Source organism: Ascidiella aspersa, chromosome 4 (assembly GCF_963924565.1).
Source record: "Ascidiella aspersa chromosome 4, kaAscAspe10.2, whole genome shotgun sequence".
NCBI classification, from domain to species: Eukaryota; Metazoa; Chordata; class Ascidiacea; order Phlebobranchia; family Ascidiidae; genus Ascidiella; species Ascidiella aspersa.
In genome coordinates, this window is record NC_139450.1 from 27,130,785 (window position 1) to 27,153,963 (window position 23,179).

The following is a 23,179-nucleotide window of genomic DNA, read 5'->3' on the forward strand; positions in this document are numbered from 1 at the left end:
GGTAAAATTTGTTATCGAGAAAAATATTCACGCATTTTCACTTTAACGTGTTCCAGTTGCTGTCTTATTGTTTTAAACGTACAAGAATATATAGGCGTGTAATTTGATTAAAAACTGTATAACAAATACAAAATGCGCACTCCAGCGACGATTCAAATTCTTGAAAAGTGCTTTGTCTGTCGAAGGTTATGTATTTGTGTAATTACTTAGTATTCCATAACGGTGTAAAAAAACATAAAATCAGATTAAAAACCAAAGCGCATATTCACGTGTCGTCTTAAGCAGTGTAAGGAACCTTATCACGTCTAAAAAACTAAAACATCGTCATAATCTTTAAAAGTTTAGAAAAGTGTGATTTAGATACGCTTAACGCAATGCGCATCCTCTGTATAATATCTCTTAACCACCATGGATTGCGATTAGCTTCAGAATACACATAAAATGCTGTACAGGCAACCTGGGAAACGAGTTGCTTCTTGCAGTCTCTCTTTACAGCCATAGCGAGGTCGTGCCAGGTCCACGTCATGCTGTGGTATTCCAGCATTGGAATGGTTAGGTTAAACTCGTGCACGTCTTCAATGTTCTTCTCTTTTTCACCCTAGAATTAAAAACATTACCGGTTATTTTTTGCACACCATTTCTATCGACAAAAAAGGGTATAGCGAATTTGGTATTGATAAGGAATGAAGAATTGATGGATTAGGTTATAGAAGATTTGTTAAGGTAACGTAGTTCAAGACACCCTTTAATTGATTGTAACTGCCTTGTTTATTAGAATATTTGTACATTGCTAAAGATTTTTAAAACTTGCTACTCTGTGATGTTTGTACGAATAATAACCAATATTTATTTTTTAACATCGTAAATTGCGAAAAAATTACTTCGTATTCAAACAGGGTTTATATTAACATCTGTAACAAAATATAAAATACGCACATTAAAATATCATTTCGTTATCAAACTATAAAGTTGGAGACTATGGAAATTCATATAGGCGCTATTATAAAACATTTTTATAAAACAAAAAAAACCTACTATACAACAAAAAAAACATCTAGAACATTACATAGCTTAACATGGGCATTTTGGCTTGCAAGGCTTGTACAAAGTCAAATACTTCCAATTCGCACAAAAGTGACAAATAACACATTAAGACAAGTCGCAATTCGTTCCAAACAAATTGTGCTGCTGAGCCAAGCGCATTCGCAACTCAGAGGCGGCGTCAACGGATAGTTATCGATTCTTGTGGAACTCAGCAAACACCTACCTTGTAACTGACGCACAGGGGAACTTGCGTGATCTTAATGTAGAGGAAAGTGTTGTTTTCGGCCGCCCGCTGCTTCATCTTGTCAACGTCGTCAATCGCTTTGGCGAAAGATCTGGTCGTGAAAAAAGACATGTTTTGAGATGCAATTTGCTATTTTTAATTAGGCTTATCCGATTTTTCGCTTAGCCTTGTTGAATGAGGCCGAAGCTTTAGCGATGCGCCAATTCTGGTCGTGAAAAATACATGAAGCGATACGCCTTTAAGATTTTGTGTTAACGCCTTTAAGATTTGTCAATTTGCGAAACACACTTTATTAACTTAATTGAATAAATTATACGACTTAAAAACAACTTCAACTATGTAAATTGTAAAACAACCTCAACTATTCCTATAATGTTACCAGCTGGTCAAAACAAGGTATGTACAGCATTCTTTAAAAATGAGTCACACTTTATATTTTGTGTATTTCAAATCCTTTTTTTTTGCCCAGCCCGCCAAGGTATTTTCTGTTTCTAATGCGGATCCCTGTCAAAAATAGAACCCAACCTTGTTCTATAGAGTTTAACCGTCTAGGGCAGTGACTCCCAAACTGTGTGCCTCGGGAGATTGTGAAGTACGCCGTGGAACTTTTTGTAAGTTCGGAATCTGTATTAGCAATAGGCAAACACGCAAGCGTTTTTTAGACTAAATACGCACTATCCGTTACCTCCTGGTGTGACCGGAGGTCGTGAGTTCGAACCTCACTGCAGGCTAGTAGTTTTTATACCCTGATCGACAGATTCGGTGAGTCTGCGATGGCTTTCGGTGTACTATCCATTACCAGTTAATATTATTGAGACATTTATATATGGTTTATCGCGTGTTAAGGGCGACTGTAAAATTAATCTGTTGTTCCAATAAAAATATCAAAGCCATAAAATTTGAAATTACTAAAAAAAACGTGTATTGTGTTCCCAAATCTGTTGTTGTTCTGTTAAAAGTGTCCCGCGAAATATTTAAGATTTATTCAGTGTGCTGCAAGCTAAAAAAATCCGGGTACCACTGGTCTATGAATATTGAATATACCCACTTGGTCTTCCGGTGCCCGGCCGGGGTGCCAGGGGTGACTGGCGAGGGGGGCGGGGGCCGGGAGGGCAGACTCAGGATGCTGGCGTGGCGTTCCAGGCCCGAGGAAGCGCCGACCCCTAGCAGGGTGGCGCTCCTGGAATCAGCGTCGGCGTCGTCGGCACCGGCTCCCTTGTCTGGGAAGAAGAAGCTCATCAAGCGCTTGAAGAACTGGTAGGTGAGTTGGATCGTAAGAGGAGCCGCGTTGACCTGAAAAACAAAAGTAAAAAATCATGGCTGGCGGTCAGCTGGCGTGCGTTTTAATTTGAAGGAAAACAGTCCATTTCAAGTGTCTTGAAATATATGCCCTTTTCCCACAAGATGCGTGGTCATCGCAAAATTTTAGTAAAGTAGAACTTTAAAAAATCAAAAATGGTCCAACTTTTGTTGAGGATTGAAAATAGGAAAGCTTAGTTGTAATAAAAATTAAAAAAGTTCAGGTTTCGCTAAAAAACGAGGTTCGAGCTCCAGAATAATCCACATTTACACCCAATTAGCCCCCATATTTAACCCAACCCGAGTTGTACAGGAAAAAGTCACAAAAAATTTAAAGTAAAAAAAAAGTTGGAAAAAGAACCCCCAAAACAAGAATTTGGGATAGAAGATAATCCTAATTATTCTCTAATACAAAGGTTATTAATCTTTTTTCACAGCGAACCCCAAAAAATATTTATTTTGCTTTGCATGGACCAGTGTAGGCAAGAAGATGACGTCATAATACAAATAGACTTCAGAAATTTGCTGCTTCCAGTCCAAAAAATGTGAAATGCAATGAAGTTTAATATATTCAGTTAAAAACGTTTCATTTTTAACCATATCCTACTCTTTTATTTGAAAAATTGTTTGCCTAAATATACACTAATAATCCAAATAGGCCTTCATGGACCCCTAAAACTAGTTCACGTACCCCCAATGGGTCCATGGACCCCAATTTAAGAAACCCTGGCCTAATTTAACCCATCCCCACCTCGACGTGGTCCTTCACCGAGATACCGCCAACCGGGGGCCTGACCCGGCACAGGACCCTGAAAGTGAGGGATCGGCCCCCGGCCCCCGTGACCCCGTGGGTGCGCAGCCCCATCTGGTGGTTGAGCTTGATGACGTCACGATAGAGCGAGTTGGGAAGCAGGTTGAGGAGGCCGAGGGAGCCGAGCTCGAAGCAGTGAGAGACTGTTTCGTCACTCTTGTTCGTCTGAGAAAGGGAAAATGTTATATGGAAAGGTGTACAACGTTAAAAAAACAACAAGACGAGTTGAAATGTCAGATAAGAAAAAAAAACACTGATTTCGCATCAATGGATATTATAAATCTTACAATTTATCAAAAGGGGTCGCCGGCTCAACAGTAAAATTTACAGGTTTCAAATGTAACACTAATTTTGTTTAAAATAATATATATTTTGATTTTTCGTCATGCATTTACGAATAATTATTTTTCTTATGCATCTTGTTTCACCTTTGTTTTCTTGAAAAAATCTTAAATCGAATCACAGTCAGGGGCAGCTGACTACCTAGACGACTTAACAGTCTTTTGTCGCCCCCCTGGGAGCTAAGGACGCTCCCTTTTTTATTTAATTTCTGTGCATGTATTGTATATACCGACCGTTGTTCCAAAATAAATTTAAATCTATCTATCTCAATCCACATAAATTCCCAAAGTCAAAAAAAGAATGAAACATGCCATAGCAAACAATAACAACCAAAAAAGAACAACGGCAAAAACAAGATATGTTATTTTCAGCCCATATAAATAGGCAGCACTGACTAATCAAGCGATTTCTAATTTTACAACCTTGGTGATGAATAGCATGTTTTTCAAACCACCTGCCAGATTATAATAGGCGGGAGTCAGTTGTTATCATTCTGAGTTTCTGTAGTTGGAGCATGATTTAGCACCTTCAGGTGTTGAACAGGTACAGCGGGGTTAATAAGGTGTCAACGTTCAATTTCCACCATTTAAAGGTGATGCTCAAATTACTTCTCAGTCACATTAACTGAAGATGATACGAGCTCGTATGGAAACGTCTTAATCAAGATGATTTATACTCGACCTTTTTGACTTCGAAATTCATTATCAAGCGACATTACAGATTCGTGCTTAGTGTACCCAACTACAACACTATTAAAAAAAATGTTTATTCTCTGACCTTCTCATACAAAAAGTCCCTCATTTCAAACTGCGCGATGGTCAGCTGTCCGTCGGCGTCCGTCAAATGCCACTTCACGTGTCCGAATGCGACCTCGGTCGTCCTGGCAACCGACGCCTCCTCTTCCTCCATGACGTCATCACGCTGATGATGCTGTTGATGACGTGTGCTGCTTGCGTCATTGCTGGGTCGCAGTGATGAGTGGCGGGTCTTTTGTTCGATGAACAATTCCTTGAAGCATCTGCGAGGATTTTGTTATTCAATAAAAGGGCGTGTCTTAAATGGAATCCAAAACCATTGGCAGCAGGTTTCTGCTTGTCGATCACTGTTTCCATGACGCCTGTATTAACAATAAATCCCAAAGTTTAAAAAAAACTTAAAAAAAAGGTTTTTAAATAAAGGGTTTTTTAAACTTTGAGCTTAATTGTTGTTTATTCAAAGAACGCGTTCACAGAACATATTCTTGCATCTTTGATCGTAAAAAAATTAAAAGGATCGCTTTTTGCAAACTAAAGATTCTTTTTGTTCACCTAAAAAGTTTTATGCTATTTATTAGTTTTCTGCTGCAATTCCAAAGAGATATGTTGCATAATATAGGTAAAGTTTGAGAGCAACTTAGATCGTCCAAATATTTTTTACTCGGGTTTGGCTTTGGTCGAAAAATTCGAAAACCCAAGCAAACTTTAAAAATAGCCGAAATACGCTGCAAAACTGCCACCTTTATTCAAAAGGTAAAAAAATTTTTGATATCGCAAAATACCTTAAAAAATCTGCCATTTGCGTACGGAGTATTACGACGCTGTAATGAAAGCACTTAGTTGAATAGTGGAGTTAGCAAAACTTCACGCCATACTCGGCAAACTGTTGTGCAGTTACTCGTCGAGGACAAAGCTATCCGTCACTTTGGTATACTGTTTGGCCACATGAAACACCATTTACTTTTTGCCATGGCCCAAGGGTTCTTAACCTGGGGTCCACGGACCCATCGGGGGTACGTAAACTAGTTTTAGGGGGGGCAATGAATGCTTAATTTAACTACATGCATATATCTAAGCAATCAGTTTTTCAAAGAAAAGAGCATAGTTAAAAATAAAACATTTTTGCACTGGGCAAAAAAAAACTCATCGAATCTGTCGATCAATGATGTAAGCAGGGCTGCCAATTTCTAGATAATAAGCTGTGACGGCTATTTGTAGCCTGCCCTGCTTGCATCATTGATCGACTGATTCGGTGAGTCTGCAATGGTTTTCGGTGTACTAATGATACGTAAGTTGTAATTGTTGGCCAAAAAGCAGCTTCAGTAGAGCTATATCTCAGTTGTAAACACATATATGTGTATGCAGGTTTCGTGTTCAATCAGCTCACAACATCTTGGCCACTGACCTGATAATGATCCCCAACTCTTCGCTTTCCTCGTTTAACGTTTCCTTTTCTTCCGCCAAAGTGTGACGTAACTCGTTTGCTTCTTCCCTCATTTCAAGGTTGGATTGATCCAAGTCGAGAGCCTGCAAGTAAATGTTAAATTATTCACAGATTTGTCGCTTTAAGCGGGTGACACCAGTGGTTTTCAACATTTTATGCCCCCCCCCCCAAAAAAAAAAAAATAGATTGGGCATCCATACTAGAATTTTCGTTTTCTCACTATAGTGTCAAGTGGTTTGTCATAAATAAACGAAACTCGAACAATACAAACAAACTCCAAGCAATGTAGGAATTAGTTTTTGATTTTTTGTACCCTTCAATCGTACACAAAATAGAAAAAATAAAATTCCTAAAGATTTAAAAATATTTCGCGGCACCCTTGAGCATTAGAAATAGCACCCTGGGTGCCACGGCACCCCGGTTGAGAACTACTCGGTTAAACTATTTCATAAGTGCAACAAACCTACGTTGTATAATATATACAGCTTTCAGAAGAAATCTATATCCAATTTGCGGTTACTATGTTCAACTTGTGTAGAAACTGTGATATAGGTCATACAACTTAGAATATGTCATATGATGATCAGATCTTTCAACACAGCAAAATAACTATAGTAGGTGGTCTACTCTAGATCAGGGGCAACCAAACATTTTTTTACAAACGACAAGATAACCCTTAAAGGTCTAACGATCACAGGCTGGATATGAAATTTTGTCTTGAACTTCATCAACTTGATTATCATTAAACGAACAAACATGAACGACTGTGCAACAAAAACGTTATTGAGCTTCCATAAATTGCCGTTGAAATTATAAAGTCCCGCGTTTTTTTTACAGTGTTATTAATTGAAAAACTCCTTGGGTCAACCAACAAGCATTATGGCGCCTACTCAGCAGGACCCTTTTAAAAAAAGACGGAGAAGATAAAAATCGCTCTTCTGGTGGATAAAAAATCGCTCTTCCTTTCAGCGACGTCTAGATTTATTAATTTTTATCTGTAGTCTTTTTATTTTTATACTTTTTAGTAAAAAGCTGGCTAACGCATTTCGTTTTAATTATTAACTTTGATTAGGTCAACTGGTATCTGCTGCCTAAACCTTGGTTTATAAGTTGGTTTACGACAGAAGAGCGATTTCCATCAAAAAGACCGAAAGTTCGAAATACTTAAGACAAGTCAAGTGATTTGGCCCAAAAAGGCTCAAGTCATTGAAAAAACTCATTTAAAAACAGTAATTTAAGCCATTACAACACTGCATAACGCACACGTGATTTGGCCCCAAAAGGCTCAAGCCATTAAAAAATCTCATTTAAAAAACATTAACCTAAGCCATTACTACACTGTTAACGCACCCGGTGTACACGGAAGAGTTGCCTCTCGAGCTGCCGCATATTGGTTAGTCTCGCCCGTATTCGGTTCTGCATGGCTGCCAGCGTGTCGCGTCGTTTCGCCGCGTCGTCGGTCGATGTGAGTTGCAGCTTGAAGCGCATACGATCCGTACGCTCCCAGAAGTCACGCATCACCGGTTCCACGTAGAGCAGAAGGTTCTCGACGATGTCCAGGATCATCGTGAACTGGCTCTGAGTCGAATTATTGTTTTTTTAGCAGACCTGGGCAAAATACGGCCCGCCAAGCGATTTTATAATTTTCCGTAAAAAAACATTTTCTTTCCGTTATATGTAAAATTAAGCCTTGAGAGTTTCTTTACTTATTTTAAAATTTTTATTTAATAAATTACACTTGTAAGATACTTGAACTTTTTCTACTATTACCGCAGCTTGTTAAAACAACTTAGGGGGTCGCTCAAGTTATCGAAAACTTAAAAGGGGTAGCGAGAAGAAAAAGGGTAGGAACCAATGAGTAAAAAGGTCAATCGAAAAAAAACATAATTTTTAAGAATATTCTTTTTATTTTGGATTTAGAAATATTTCTTTTTAATTTTCCATCGATATACTGAGTCGCACGAGTTTTAAAACAGCAAAAAACAAACACTCACAGTGTTGGTGCAAATCTCGAGGTCCGACTGCTCAATGGTGAGCATGTTGACCGGTTTCTCGTTTCTGAGCAGATCGCTCCCACCTTCTCCTGCTCTTCCTCCCACTCCTCTCGCTTTGGCCACCAGGTGGCGCCCGCTCTCATCTTCGGCCGGAGTCTCTGGCAGCAATCCTCCGTAGTCGGTCTGCTCCGAGTCGATCAGGGCCTCGTAACCCACGTAGTACATGCGGCATGTGCAGCGGAGCATGATTCGCTGCAGCTGGTACGAGCCTGTGTGACGTAATAGAGAAGTTGTTGACGTTTAATTTTTGCAGCTGTGACAGTGCCGACCGGAATACCAACAAGCGTGGTTTCCTTTTTAAAACAAATAAAAGCAATTTTTGCGCGATTAGACTGGATTTTAGCTGCATATTACCGCAGGAGTTCGCTGAAAAACAACATTAGTTGTTTTATGACGTCGTTCTAAACATTTGCATGACCTACACCCAAACAAAAAAACTGGATTCCACCCTGATTTTGTAGTGGTTTTTACACAGTATTAACGTTCAAATTTTGCTGCTGTGACGCTGCCTTATCGTAACACTCTACAATGCATACCGCAAATTTTATATTTTTGCTTTGTTTTGATCAGATTACGTTTAGGTTAGAATGCCACTCAACTCTTTTCCAAATTCTAATAATCAAAAACGATTAAATAGTTGGGTTACTTGTCTTTCATTTCGACCAGGTTGTTAAAACCACCCTAAGTGCAGCTCTATAAGTATTTAGGATTTTGATGGCTAATTGCATTCAGTAAAACTGTAAATCTTCAAAGGTTCATTGAAACGTAAGAAAAAAACGGTAGCACATATTTTAACAGCCAAGTTAAAGATACTTACAACGCCCAAACAATAATGTTCGTTAGCGACATTATTCGCCACTTACGGTACTTGACAAATTCATAACTAAGCTAAAATAAATCGGTGAGTCAACGCATAAAAATTCAGCAAGTCTGGCAAGCAACTTGTTACTTACCAGCCGACACCCCGTCACCCACAACACCCCCAATGGCCTGTCCGCCCCCCATCAGGTCAGAAATGTCGAGCATTCCGGGGCTTGGTCCTCTAGGGGCGATGTCGCTCACTTGCAACCAGGGGACGTTCGCGTCTTCTTGGCCTGCGATAAAAAACGACGTTGAATATCATTTTTGGCCATTTGTAATAGCTTGATAGCGAGTCTGGCGAAAATCGATAATTGTCTTTTACAAACTGGCGATACTCACTTTAAAAAACTAAAACAAACTCAAACTAGGCCACTTGAAATAGCAGAAAAAGTGCCAAGAAATGGGAGTAAAAACACACAATAAAAGTACGAATTACTTACCATATGTATTTAAAAAATTTCTTCAGAAACTCGACTAGATAGAATTTGACAAAATGGCGATACTCACTTTGAAAAACATAACTCAAACTAGGTCGACTAAAAAATGGCGGTAAAACAGTTGAGAAATGGTTGTAAAAAACACACACAGTAAAAACAGCTGTATGGATTTACCCTATTTAGTGTGAATTTTTTTTTTTAATACTCAACTCGACCGAATTTACAAGACGGCGATACTCATGTCAAGGTTTATCATTCCAAAAAAAGCAATTTTATTTTTTCAGAAAAAATAAACAAGTGTTACCCGTGTGTAACGTGTTTATGTTATTACAGTATCATAAACACGTTACACCGTGTTAATCAAAAGTAACAAAAAAGCGATTTTATCATTCATAAAAAAATCGTTTTTACCTGACGACTGAACTGTCTTCTCGACCGTAGCGAAGACTTGCGTGCCAGCGAGTGACCCGACCCAGGATGACTTGGTTGTGAGTTGTCCGTTCCTCCACATAACGTTGTGCTCCCGGTTTATGAAGTCGGCTTGAGCTGCTGTCAGGATCATGTATCCCTGCGTCTTAGGGCCCTGGAGGTGTTTTTCAATGTATTAGTCCAGGGGTTTGCAACCTTTTTTGTATGTTTTACGGTTCCATGATGTCAAATAAAAGATTGAATATCAAATTTACCCCCAATATATAAAGTGGTGCTCATTTATTAAAAAAAACGAAAGAATCTTTACACCAGTTATATTCAGTGCGACGGCTTCCTATTTGGCAACGAGTGGTTCAATGTCTGGTAAAGTAGAAGATACTGCACATCAAATATCAGATTAAAGTCGGTTTCGTGCTTTAGATTTGATAGTAAGTAATGCAGAGAAGCCGCTTCGCATAGATTAGTTGAAGAAAACGGAACCTGAATATTCAGGGCCTGAGTACATATCCTTGGATTTACCCCCTAAATGAGGAAATTTACCCCCTGGGGTAAATTTACCCCAGGTTAAGAAAGGCTGTTTTAGACGCTCAATTAGGAAATTCAGTTACACTTATAGTAAAGATGGCAAACCCTATTCAGACTTTGAAGTGAGCAGAATGACACATTTCGTCGTTTAATGGAACATGTCACGGATGACTCTGAAATACTATGGCTAGAAATTAAGCCTATAGTACAATCAGTATACCAATATTATTAGGTGCATGTGACCAACCTCCTAACTATAAAAAAGTCTGCAAAGATTTATTTCTTAATACAATACTTTCTACAGTTAACCATTTTGATTTATCGACATCTGAATTATTATTGTAGGTGATTTTAACGAAGCAAATGCTAATATTTTCAATTCTAATTTATATTCATCTCTCAGTCATCGTGGATTTGTTCAATTAATTGACCTCCCTACCAGATTGAATCACACTTTAGACTGGATTTTAACTAATGTACCTGATAAAGTAATTTGTTCTGGTGTACTTCCGCCACTTCCATTTCTTGATCATTGTCTGGTGTATGCGACATTTAACTTTGGTACCCCACCCCACCCAATTTACCAGTTACATAAATGGGATTTTGTCAACGGTGATTTTGACTCTCTAAATGATTCATTAATTGCATATCCTTGGGATGATTTGATTGAAAACTCTACTACGGTAGACATAGCTCTTGCTAACATAACAGATGTGACAAAACAAACTTGCAAAGTCTTTATACCACTACGATCATACAAGACAAACACTCAAGGCAAACCTTGGATGAATCACGAAATTAAACATTTAATCCGTAAAAGACTTCGCTTTTTTCGTAAATGGAGAAAATTTGGTAAATTAGAACACAAAGCGCTATATAATCAACTCCGAAATAAAATCCAACGTAAAATCAAGAAAGCAAAAATCAACTATAAATCACATCTTGCTAACCAAGTATGTAATGCACCAACCTCGAGTAAAGCTTTCTGGTCCGCCACGCAACGTTTGATTAACTGTAATAAATACAGTAGTAATAGTTTTTCATCAAACTTGATTTATAATGGCGAACATATAGCCGATGATTACGCGAAAGCAAATCTATTTAATAATCATTTCTCTATTTCTACGCTCGCCCAAAATATGTTATCACTTCCACTTCCTAGTTTTGTTGGCCATACAGCCAAAACATTGCCAAGCCTTAATATTACCCCTTTCGACGTTTTCAATGTGTTGCGACATCTAGACCATAACAAGTCATCTGATCCATTTAGCTTTCCCAACATACTTCTTAAGCTTTGTGCTGTGTCCTTATGTATACCTTTATGTTACCTTTTTAACTTTATTCTATCAACGGGAGATTTTCCTTCAGAATGGAAAAAGGCGACTGTTATACCATTATACAAGTCGGGTAGCAAATCTGACATAAAAAATTACAGACCAATTTCCTTGCTGCCTTCCCTTTCTAAACGAAATGTTCATGCTTTGTCACTTTCTTTAAGTTAATTCATCACATTGGACCATCGTACTTACAATCATACATACCTAAATTTATAAAAGATATTGTAAGCTACGAGTTTCGCTACCCATTAACAATGCCCGTAGTCCGCTCGAAAACCCAAATGATGCATAACTCGTTTGTTTGCAAGTCAATTTGACTCTGGAATAGTCTCCCGGCGAAATTGCAGGCTGTATCTTCAGTTTCAATATTTAAAAAAAAAATATTAAACGTCATTTTTTCTTTAAATCGACCAATACACACCACCTTTACGGAAAGAATCCTAAAATTACTGCTGTTCTTCGTATGTTGAGATTAGGTCACAGTCCACTGAATATAACATATACGTTTCGTACTTGCTTTTGCGGAGCTTCTGAAACTCCAATACATTTGTTTTTTGAGTGTCCACTATTAACCGCCGAAAGGTCCGTTTTAATGAGCGCAATTTGTTCTCTGTTTGTCGATAATTCTGTAATGTCACCGACTGCGTTGTATTCTTTGTCTCATGCTACTTTGTTGAATTACATTCTGTTCGGACATCCTGATTTAATTTGCTCTGAATCTCTCCTTTTATTTAACGCTGTACATGACTTTTTGTTAGCTTCTTGTAGATTTTGATGTAAATTCTTTCTAGGGTCCATTATTGAGTCACTACGTGTTGTTCCTTAAAACCGTTTGTTACTCGTTATAATGGTGTCGCGACAAAAGGTTTTCTTCAGTCGTAAGACTGCCACCTGATTGTCGTTAAATCAATAAAAAAAAATGGAACATGTCGTCGATTTCTTGGGAGTAAAATTGTTTCCAGATAATCTAGTCTAGTCGGTACTTCGCAACTTATCCAGTATCAGCTTAACCATTTTTCGACGTGTTTGGTCGATCCACTTTATACATATATGTTTTTGAAAAATTGGACGGAATTCAAAACAAATATATGTCCAATAGAAAGGCATAGGCTTTCTTACTTTAGAAAGTCTGTTTTTCACAAACTAAATTTGCCATTGAGTTTTCCCGGCTCGGAATCTTCAGAGCCCTAGCGATAATATTCAGTTCTAGTTGCAATCAAATCCTATAATTAGCTAGTCTTAACGAACCTAAAATAAGCTTACTCTTTCCATGATGTCAAATAAATCATTGCGATTTTATATATTATATATTAATGTCTATATTAACATATAGTGTATGAGGAATTTGAAGCAATATTTTACAACATTTTGCAAATCTTAGACAACCAAACTTAACAGCACTAATCTTAAGTTTGACATTTTTGGCCTGAAATTTTGCTTGACTTGAACGAGTGAAGAAGGCTTACGAAAGGATTCTAAACGAAGTTTGCCGTTTTACGATCTATCCAATTCGGTCACAGCTTTACATCACGAGCAGGATACAAACCTTGAGCATAGCTTGGCAGTTGACGAACTTAATGAGCCAGTTCTGGTTTGCGACGTCTTCCATACTACAAGCTGCCACTCCCTTCAGTTGCTGCTGCTCTGTTGCACGTTCCTCAGATCCCACAACAGACCTGCAATACAAGAAGTCAACTAAAGCTTTAAATCAGTGATTCTCAACCTTTTATGGCTTCCGGGACCCCTCAAAAATAATGAATAGATTTTCCCAAGTGGAATTTTCGTCGAGTATTTTACTGAAATGTCGCTATAAATAGAACTGAAACGATACAATCTGTTAAGATTAACAGTGAGCTTGCTAAACCGCATGTTTATTTAAGTACTTTATGACCTATTTAATTGTGTGATCGTTCTATGACTTGCGGTCAAAGGTCACTGAGCACATGGTGCCTTGACATTGCAGTTGTCCTTACGGCAGTTGGTGTTACTACCTTGTCGCGGTAGGAGCTCATTTTGTTAGTTGCTTGTAAGTGTTTGGCAATGATGTTTAACTTACTGATTCTGTTTCTGTTTTATTAACATTGTTTTGTATTGATTCATTCGAATTAAGGAATCCACTTGTTTAAGCCTTTTCGTGTTTTAATAAATTCCTGTACGTGTACACTGATAAAGACTTCAGTATCGGATCGGATCCATTAGTTTTCACAATCAACTTAAAACATGATAGGAAAATGTTATTTGGTAAAATGGTCTCTAATCATACACAAATAGTTGTATTAAGAAGCTTACCAATTGAGAAAAAATCAGATTTTTAAAAATTCTCAAAAAATATATCGGCATCCTTGAGCATTAGAAATGGCACACCAGGGCGCCGCGGCAACCAGGTTGAGAACCACTGCTTTAAGCGAATATCAATCACGCGTAGCTCTGGTTGTACCGGGGTAGTCGGGGTCGTTGGTTCGAATCCCAAGACAGCCAAGATTATTGACAGACCGTGCCTTTCTTTTTTGACCTATCACTTGATTATTTTCGCAAGGCTGTAAGGCTGGGTAGGTTTTTAAACTGCTGAATATACATTATTTCAGTTTTTCGGTGTGAAATTGTTCATATTTAGGAATCTGATATTTTCAATCGTTGAAGGGGTTCATTATGACGATGATCGATAGATGTTTTATAATGGGGACCACGAGTCAGATTGGCCATCACTGTAAGCCACTAGAGATGCCGAACAACTTGTGAGTCGTGATCCTTAATCATATGATCGTCTATCATGTAAGATTTAAGTCTGTTAGCGAGGTGTTTGCTCATAGGCTTGGACCTTCGTTTCAGGCTCAATTTAAGCCATACCCCACGACTTTTCACTAAGTAGTTGTTTTTTTTAAATGGTATTGCCAGGTATATCCATAAGGTCGTATTAACAATAAATAGTACGGCACGAAAGTAAAGCTAAATATTATACTAGATTGAAAACACTAGGTAAAATTAGGGATTTGAACTTAAGACACTGCAATCTGCGTCTGTACGTCTTAGTTGTTTTGGAATTACGTGTAATTGGCAAGTCTTTTGGGCAAAATGACTTGAGTTGACTTAAGTCTTTTGAACAAATGGTTCAACTTGCCTTAATTTTTTTTTTTGAGACCAATGCGTTTAAATGAAGTGTTTTCAATCAGCAATGTTGTAAAAAATTACGTTATTTATCCTAATTTTTGAAATTTAGCTTGCTATATGTTGCAAATTTGTTGTTTAATTGAGTTATTGCATATAATCGAACAAGTTTACTAATTGACCAAAATCGGGCGAGCAAAAATAGGATTGACTTGCTCTAATTATGACTTGACTGGGACTTGACTTGTTATTTATTTTAAAAGACTTTTAAAAGGGCTTGGACTTCAGTCAATTTAAAATGACTGTTTAAAACAGGGGTTCCCAACCTGTTTTACACTGTGGCACCTTTGAAAATTTTAGGCAATAAATTACCCCCCCCTATTTTTTGGCCCCCTAGGGTCCCATGGCCCACAGGTTGGAAACCCCTGGTTTAAAACACTGATAAGCACAACTTGCCTGCTGTCGGGTTCGGCTAGAAGCTGCCTCAGCATAAAGCTTGGGTCCATCCCCTCTTGCCCCAGGCCTGACCCATGTTCCCCGTCGGGGGTCATCTGCGAGGGGCGCCTGTTGGTCGAAGCCCCAGCCTCATCAGCTGTGGGGGCAAACCAAACAAGTTAGGGTTTAAGTTTTTGGACGTGTTGGAACAGTCAGTGCGGCAAAACCAAGATTAACTATGCCAGTTAAGGGCTTTGTAATGCATAAGTTGTTACAGATTTGCTGTTAATGGCGGGCAAAGAACTTGTTTGCTAGACGCTAAGTTACTCAATATTATCTTTGTTTTTTTGAATAAAAATACATAACAATGACGTTCGCCGATAAAAACGCTTAAAATTGGCGCCGACCCATTTCAGAAAGTGTTTTTAATAAAAAAACGACACATTATTCTGGATGTTTATAGTGCGTAACATGCCTTAGGCTGATGGATAAACAAAACATAAGTGTCTTTGTTGAACTAGGCCATTAATACGAAAACATTTGTTAATGCTATTAGCAAATTATCTTATAATACCGATAAAATAACGACTTGGGCTGGGGGTAAAATTAACATTTATATAACTACGGATATCACTAAATTTGAAAGGCATGTAAACAGTTTATATATTGAATATTAATTCCACACATTGATTCTTTATTTAAACCTCCCTAAAACGGGGATTTACCGCACTTTGGCCATACCTGAAGCACTTCTGATGCGAAACTTGCTGAGTATCTTGGTGCTTAAGTTTCGTCGAAGAACAGCCGCCTTATTGTAAGCCTCGTACAAACCGTAGCCTATGTCACGGTTATCTGTCGTCCACATTGCCTTCAGATCGTGCACAATCAGATTCTGGCTGCAAATTGGAGTGTGTAGAACATATTAAAGCGATGCTTTTTAACCCTTTGGTGCACATGTAACTGTAGATTGTTCTTACGAATTAAAGAATGAAAATACATTCTCTAAAGATGAATCACGCCCAAAATTGAGGGGTTATAGTTTTGGTCTTATAACCGACAATGCTAAATTTCTTGATCATTAGCCAAGAAATTGTTTCGGGTACTAATGACTTTTAATTTGACCTTTTAAAAAGGGGTGTATATCCAAATGTACAACGTGGGAAACAGTAAATTGTTTGAAAATCATTCATACCTATATAGCAGGAATTCGCGAAATTTCAAGACAGTATGGGCACGGTTGTTTATTTTTTAAACAAATAGCCTAACGTTTTACCAGAAATGAAAAACAATTTAGCATGCCACAGGTTAATACCAAATTTTTGTTTAGGGTTCAACTTCTATTTTTTTTTTTCGGAAACATGAGGTCATTCAAACATGAGCCTGCCAAATTTTACCAGTTTTCAGCGAGTACTGCTATATAGCTGTTCCCCTGTTCGGCGTTATTTTTTAGCAAATCGCAGAATTGTATTTCACTAGAAAAAATATCAAGTATAATAATAATATGCAATTGTCTCTGGAAATTTAACACTTTAACGGCCCGCTTACAAAGGCTAACTGCTAATTGCATGATGCAGTTGCAGAAGTAGGCCATATTTTTAACGACCGTTGGAGGAAAATGCGTTTCTTAAAAAACCTTAACACACTGGCTATGCGTATATCGCCTACAGATCTTAGGTGCAGCCACGAATATTCTTTCGAACTTTTGTATCCATGAAGCATTTCTATCAAAAGGCCAGGACAGCAGATGTGCGGCAAAATTTTTGGAATAAAAAAAACGAAAGTTTTACCAAAATTTTCCAGCCGCAAATGATCTTTCGAGCATTTGTACCGAACATTTGGCCTCTCACCTGTTTTGAGGGCGTTTGGTCGGCGAAGTAGGTTTCTTGGGTCGCTTGCTTTTCCTGAAGCGCTGATCGTCAAACTCGGTGCGAGATGGTGTACGTGGTACTCCTATAAACGTTTTACATCAAAAGATAAAATGGTCTGATCCAGTGCTTTTTAACCTTTAAAATTTCCATCGGCACTTTTTTATTTCGGAAAATTCCCATCCGCACGAAACAAGCACAGTAAGTTTGCAACCTTTAGTTTTATTTGTAAAACAACAATGAAAAGGTTCATGTATTAAAACCGTGTGCCTATAAGCCTTGACAGTTATAAAATAGATAGCTTAGGCTGTTAACAACCACTGAGAGACTATATTACTGTACCTGTACTCTGTAGGCTGTAACACACAAGTGGGCAAGGTGATTTCAATTATCACATATTCACTGCAACACTAAACTAAAGAAGTTGCCGTTCAGTGATTCTAAACAAACTACGGCACAGGAGGGTTTCACTACAACGTTCATTAGCCCAGTGATAAAGGGTTTTTAATAATTCAGAGCAGATTATATTAAATTGGTGCATATGTTTTTCTGAGGTTGAGTAATATAAACGAGGTAATGCTCACAACAAAAAAAAACTTGCCGAACTTACTATAAGCAAAAACGATTGTTCTTTCTGTATTTAAGGAATTTCGTACTCTTCCCGCTAGACAAGCACCGAGCTTGATTTTTAGTCTCAGGTGGGAATCGAACCCTGAACCTAAGCATTCATGACCTAGTATCTTACATCAAAGGGTCGACCTATAAGTGTCGAATCGGCTTTGCATATGTTTAAAAGGTAAATGCAACCTATTTTTTGTATGCGCTGTAATATATTTACAATACGTTTTCAAGAAATTCGCCCACCTTTCGTCGTTCCCGATTTGCTCGAGTTCCCGGGATGTCGGGTTCGAGTCCCGCCAGCGGCGACGACGTTATCGCGTCGGTAGGACATCTGCGAGAGGCTGAGGAGGAAGTTTCGCTCTCTGACGTGTGAGCGAGCGGAGGAGGAGTGGGACTCTTGCTCTTCCCCGCTCTCTTTCTGCTTCAGAAGATAAATCTGCGAATATGGTGGCGAAAATTTACTTTGTCAGTTTTCAAACATGCGGAAGAGGAAGTCAGAGAAGCGATGAGATCCAATTTGGCGCAGCTTAAACTCTGCCACCACCTCTGCGACATGCGACACATATTAAAAGCGATACGCGACACAATTTTAAAGCGCCAATTTTTAAGGGAACAGACCCAGTTTCTTCGAGAACACACTTTAAAGCGACACACGACACACTTCAAAGCGACACGCGACACACTTCAAAGCGACACGCACCACACTTGGAAGCGACACGCGACACACTTGGAAGCGACACTACGCAGCTTCTACGAGAACTTTGCAACCAGAACTCTGCGACATGCTACACAATTTACAAGCGACATGCGACACACTTTTAAGCGATACGCGACACATTTTAAGCGATACGCGACTTTCAAAGCGACAAAGCGACAAATTTTAAGGCCGCAGCTTCTCCGAGAACTTTGCGGGTGAAAAAAACAGTGGCAAAGAATATGATTTTTTATAAGGCCTTGTCATTGATTTTGAACGAGAATGGAGATATGGCAAGCAAAAAAGTGAATGATGGAATTTAAGATAAACTTAGGACTTTTCTTTGTGTGGGATAAAAACTGTTTAATAGCTGTGTCATAAAACTATAGCGAGTTGTCTGACTCGACACAAGGACTTATGCCTGGTACTCGTTACACGGACGAGTCCGTGTCTTTTTTTGCAAATAGCAGACTTGGACAACTAGATTTATTTTAGCTTTTTAAAATTAGATTAGAATTAAAATTAGAGCATTTTAGTTTTTTTTAATTAGATTAGAATTAGAATTAGATTGTTTTGAGTTTTTTCAAATTAGATTAGAATTAGAATTACCGAATTCCTAAAAAAAACAAATTTTAACTAGAATCACATACAACCAATTTAATTTAATCGCAAAGTATTCTTATAAGAATGTGAATGGTAAATATGTGTGTGCTAATTTTTAAGCCTTTTTATGCTTTTTAGACTGTAAAAATTACCTACAACTCGTTCCAACCAAAGAGTTTTAATTGAAATTCTGGGTTTTAACTGAGTGACTAAAAATGCCGTTGGACAAAGTAGCAGTTTTTGAAAAATCCGAATTAGATTAGAACTAGAATTAGAGCACACAGGCAATTCATAAATTAGATTAGAATTAGAATTAGCCGAATTTTGCTCTCATTCAATGAATTAGAAAACTAGAAATATCTAGTTGTCCAAGTCTGGCAAATAGACCGTCAATTTAGTTATTGATCAAGTAACTAGTATAAGGTTATTGTACAATTTTTTCAAGCGGAATTTCGTTTAAGAAAAGGCAGGGCAAACAGAGAGTTTTCATGGGTTTATTTTGCACAAGCTTTTTAAATTCTAAATTCTATATTCTAACTCAGTGTGGTCCAAAGTTGGCCCGCGAGTTCCGCTTTTTTGGCCCGCGAACCGATAGTCAGCTTTTCTGCAATTTAGGAACATCACTTCAAGATCCTTTGTGGTTTCATAACTACCGTAGCTGAACAAAGGTGTACATTTCATAAAGTTAGTGTATATGCCATAGGCCAGCGGTTTTTAACCTGGTGATCTTTTGAAACAAGATAACGTACTGTTTAAATCAATGTGTCGAGCACGAGCAATTTGTTTTGTGGCCAATGCGAAAAGCCTCCTGAATTTACAGTTTACCGCCAATTCAACCAACTAAACTAAAATTGACCGACAACACGCTTAACTATTTTGAAGTTGTCTTAGTGATATTTAATTGAAAATACCGAATTGATTTTTGTAGGGGGGCGAAAGGCATAGGAAAATTAGCAAAGCGGGGTGCGGCTGAAAAAACGTTAAGAACTGCCATAGGCTATGTATAATTTGCCAGCAATAAGCCTAAGAATCGCTATTTAAAAACATTGGCCCGCAAGATAAAAAAAATATTGTTTTTGGCCCGCGATGAAAAGAAGTTGGACCACGCTGTTCTAACTTACGCGTTTTTAGGAACTTATACTTCTGAATTTTAAAACAATCAAATACCTGTTTTACCAAAATTTTTGCACTTTTAATTTAGTATATGCACAATGCACATAAGGCATTACTACTAAGCAAGTAAGACAAACAATTTGAACTAACATTTCAAGTCCTGCTTGAAATTCTTATGCTGTATACCACAAAAGCGTTCTTTGTCATGTTTAAACGCCTTTAAAGATTACACATCATATAGTATTAAATTTTAAACTACCCTAATAAGGGCAGTCTTACCTTTGTGTCCTTTAGCTCACAAGTCGTGCTGGTGATTGACCACTCCCCCAAACTCCTCCTTATAAGATCTCCCTCGTAAGGAACGATGGTGAGGCGAAACAGCAGGTCGACTTCCCCTGTACCACACAACCACTCGATACCCAGCTGCTGCGCGTACGACGACCAGTACGAAACCTAAGTGAGATTATAAAACACTTTTTTCGAAACATATTGTATGTATGACGGCCAATACGAAACCTGCCGGGACAGTTTGGTAGTTTAGTTGTGTTTTTCTCATTCGTCTCAGTAAGAAAACAGGCGGTTTTCGCCGGTCATAAAACTAGTAATGTCCGATACTTGACTTGGTATTCCGATACCGATACCCGATATTCTGGACAAAAAGTATCGCGATTCCGATACGAAAATACTTTATAAATATGCTCAAACAAGCAAAATAGATGATGTTAAAACGTTCAAAGATGTTTTTCCGGGGTTATCAAGCCACAATTTGCTTAAGGGTTAAGAAGTTTAGTTACCTACTGTAAATAAAATACTGTTATTTGATAAATTCACCTTTCAAGGTATAATAGCTTCGTTTGATCGCAATATATATGGCTGCAATTTCAATATTAACTTGGTAACATATCGGGACCAATACCACTAAAGCATAGGACGAGAACCAAAACCACCACTTGTAATCGGATATCGGCCCCGATCCCAAATTATCGGACACCAATTATCGGTAAAAGCTAGAATACGGGCATTAATTGTACATGAACGGATTTTTTAGTCGTATTATATATCTTTACTCAGTTTTGATACGAATTTAAATTGAACGACAATTAGGTTTTGATCGGGTAAACTTCCATGTCAGAAAGATTGGCAGTTCTCCCAGGCATGCTTTTTACTTTGGAATTTTCATAATTGAAACTTTTGTATCACAAAAAGCGTGCGGTTTAAATCACAAATTATTTTACAATTATTTTGGGCAGCATTATAAAAAAATCAGGACGCCACTTTGGTTACATAGTACTTTATGTAACATCATATATGATTAAAATTTTGGTAAAGTATCGCAAAGAAAGCAATATCAGTCTATGTATTAAAATATAAGGAAACCCTAATCAAGACAATGACCAAAATCAATCTATGACTTGCTATTAATTGTAGTACTTAAAAAAATTAGTAGTACGCGTGATATAAATCAAATAGCAGGTGGTTAACGTATATAAATGCGTGACAATGTGAAATTTAGTATACAAAGCAGAAACTAAATTTACAGGTGATTAGTCAAAATTAGCCTAAAGCCAAGCTTCGCTCCAAATTACTGAAGCTAAAGTTGGTCCCGTTGGCCAAATAACACATGAAATCTATCAAAAAAATCACCTTTAGTTCTGGAAATGCGAAGGACAGCTTAACGTTTCTGTAATGCCTGCTCAGCTTAAGTTTGGGCGGCGACTTGTTTCCGAAGATGCTTCCTCTGCAGATGGGACGAGTCACTGCGTTGATCGCTGTTCCGAAGTTGCTCAACCAACGTAGGGTGGTGCTAAAGAGTAACGCTTCAATAATATTTTTCTCGACAAGCTGAGTTTCAAAATCTGTTGGAATTTTTTAGTTTTTGTAATCTGAATCAATTAGCTTGAAGTTAAATGTCAAAGCTAGTATAGATCGAGGAAATTGACATCCTCTCAAAACAGATGTCTCGAAACTCCGAATGATAAGGTTTAAATAGATTTCAGTCACACTAAATGATGATGAGAGTATCAAACATATTTTTAAGTTGAGATGATGCCGATTTAATCGACCTATGTAGCTTTGCATTTTATTTTCAAGCTACATTACAAATACGTGTACACTGTACAGCATAGCTAACCGAAATATAATTCAGGTGCCTAAAATGATTAAACTGTCGACCAAAAAACCTCCTTCTTTATACGCTTGGAAAACGCACAGCTAGATGGACAATAAATCGAGTATACAAGATTCTTATTTTTCGCATCTAAGTCAGGTATAAACTATTGGGAATTTAGGGTCGACTAACACTGTGGATAGCGCCCAAACGAATATCAACCACGGTGACTGGTGACTGATCATTTTCCAAAATTTAGGAATTAAAAAAATTACACGCCGTTCATACTAGAGATGATCGAGATCAGATAAAAGCCAATATCTAATGCCAACTGCAAGTATTGGTCATTTAGGTGGTATCAGCGCTGATTGGATACTCAGCTGAAATAAGCATTATATTCAACTAAGCATTATATTTGAACTAATTAACAATCGAGAAAACAACACACTTTCTAACATTAAATCAAGCTTAAAACCTTAAAAAACTCTTAGTAGTCTTCAATTTAAATATACGTAAGACAATTTAACCGTTAAATTGACGTCATGTAGTATCAGATCTGACGGTCATCCTTTTCGACAAAATATCACGAAATCGGTATTGCAAGAGAATACGAAGTTTCAGACATCCCTAGTTAATACTGTACATAAATTAAAGAAATGCGTAGAACTGTTGGACATCGCGAGGCTTTAATGCACAGAAGTTTATTCACCGGCCAACCGTTTGTCGCGATATTTCTTGGGTTTTTTATTGTTACCTGTACAATAGCACTTCCGGTCTGTCCCCCTGCTGTTGGGGGGTCGAACACGCGGTGTCGCACCTCGCGTGCTTCGGTCCGTTCCTCGTGTCCATCGTAATCGAGAGGTCGATGTTGCGTGACCGGAAGTAGCGGTACGAGTCGTGGTCGCCGGGGTCACCTGGGGTCAAACAAATAGAAGGTCACCCGAGGTCAAATAAAGTAACTGGGTAAGGCGAGGTGCAATGTTAGCCGAATATTACTGCATATCATACATATAGCTGTATACATATGTATCGCATGAAGGAAATATTTAAAATA

The 23,179-nt window shown here is 38.0% G+C and overlaps 1 protein-coding gene across 1 annotated transcript in view; it reads right to left on the minus strand.

Annotated features, from left to right (window-relative positions):
• Positions 1-23,179, minus strand: part of LOC146157243 (bridge-like lipid transfer protein family member 2) — a 57,705-nt gene that overhangs the window by 1,855 nt on the left and 32,671 nt on the right. The window contains exons 28-45 of the mRNA XM_083388521.1: positions 22,880-23,039; positions 21,663-21,822; positions 20,298-20,471; positions 17,852-18,044; positions 16,970-17,072; positions 15,853-16,018; positions 15,144-15,271; positions 13,129-13,258; positions 9,703-9,874; positions 8,947-9,087; positions 7,934-8,202; positions 7,290-7,517; positions 5,901-6,022; positions 4,518-4,758; positions 3,339-3,563; positions 2,337-2,581; positions 1,268-1,379; positions 458-598 (exon numbers count right to left, since the gene is read on the minus strand). Of these exons, the coding sequence (XP_083244647.1) occupies positions 458-598; positions 1,268-1,379; positions 2,337-2,581; positions 3,339-3,563; positions 4,518-4,758; positions 5,901-6,022; positions 7,290-7,517; positions 7,934-8,202; positions 8,947-9,087; positions 9,703-9,874; positions 13,129-13,258; positions 15,144-15,271; positions 15,853-16,018; positions 16,970-17,072; positions 17,852-18,044; positions 20,298-20,471; positions 21,663-21,822; positions 22,880-23,039 (3,110 nt within the window). The remainder of the gene's footprint in view (positions 1-457; positions 599-1,267; positions 1,380-2,336; positions 2,582-3,338; positions 3,564-4,517; positions 4,759-5,900; positions 6,023-7,289; positions 7,518-7,933; positions 8,203-8,946; positions 9,088-9,702; positions 9,875-13,128; positions 13,259-15,143; positions 15,272-15,852; positions 16,019-16,969; positions 17,073-17,851; positions 18,045-20,297; positions 20,472-21,662; positions 21,823-22,879; positions 23,040-23,179) is intronic.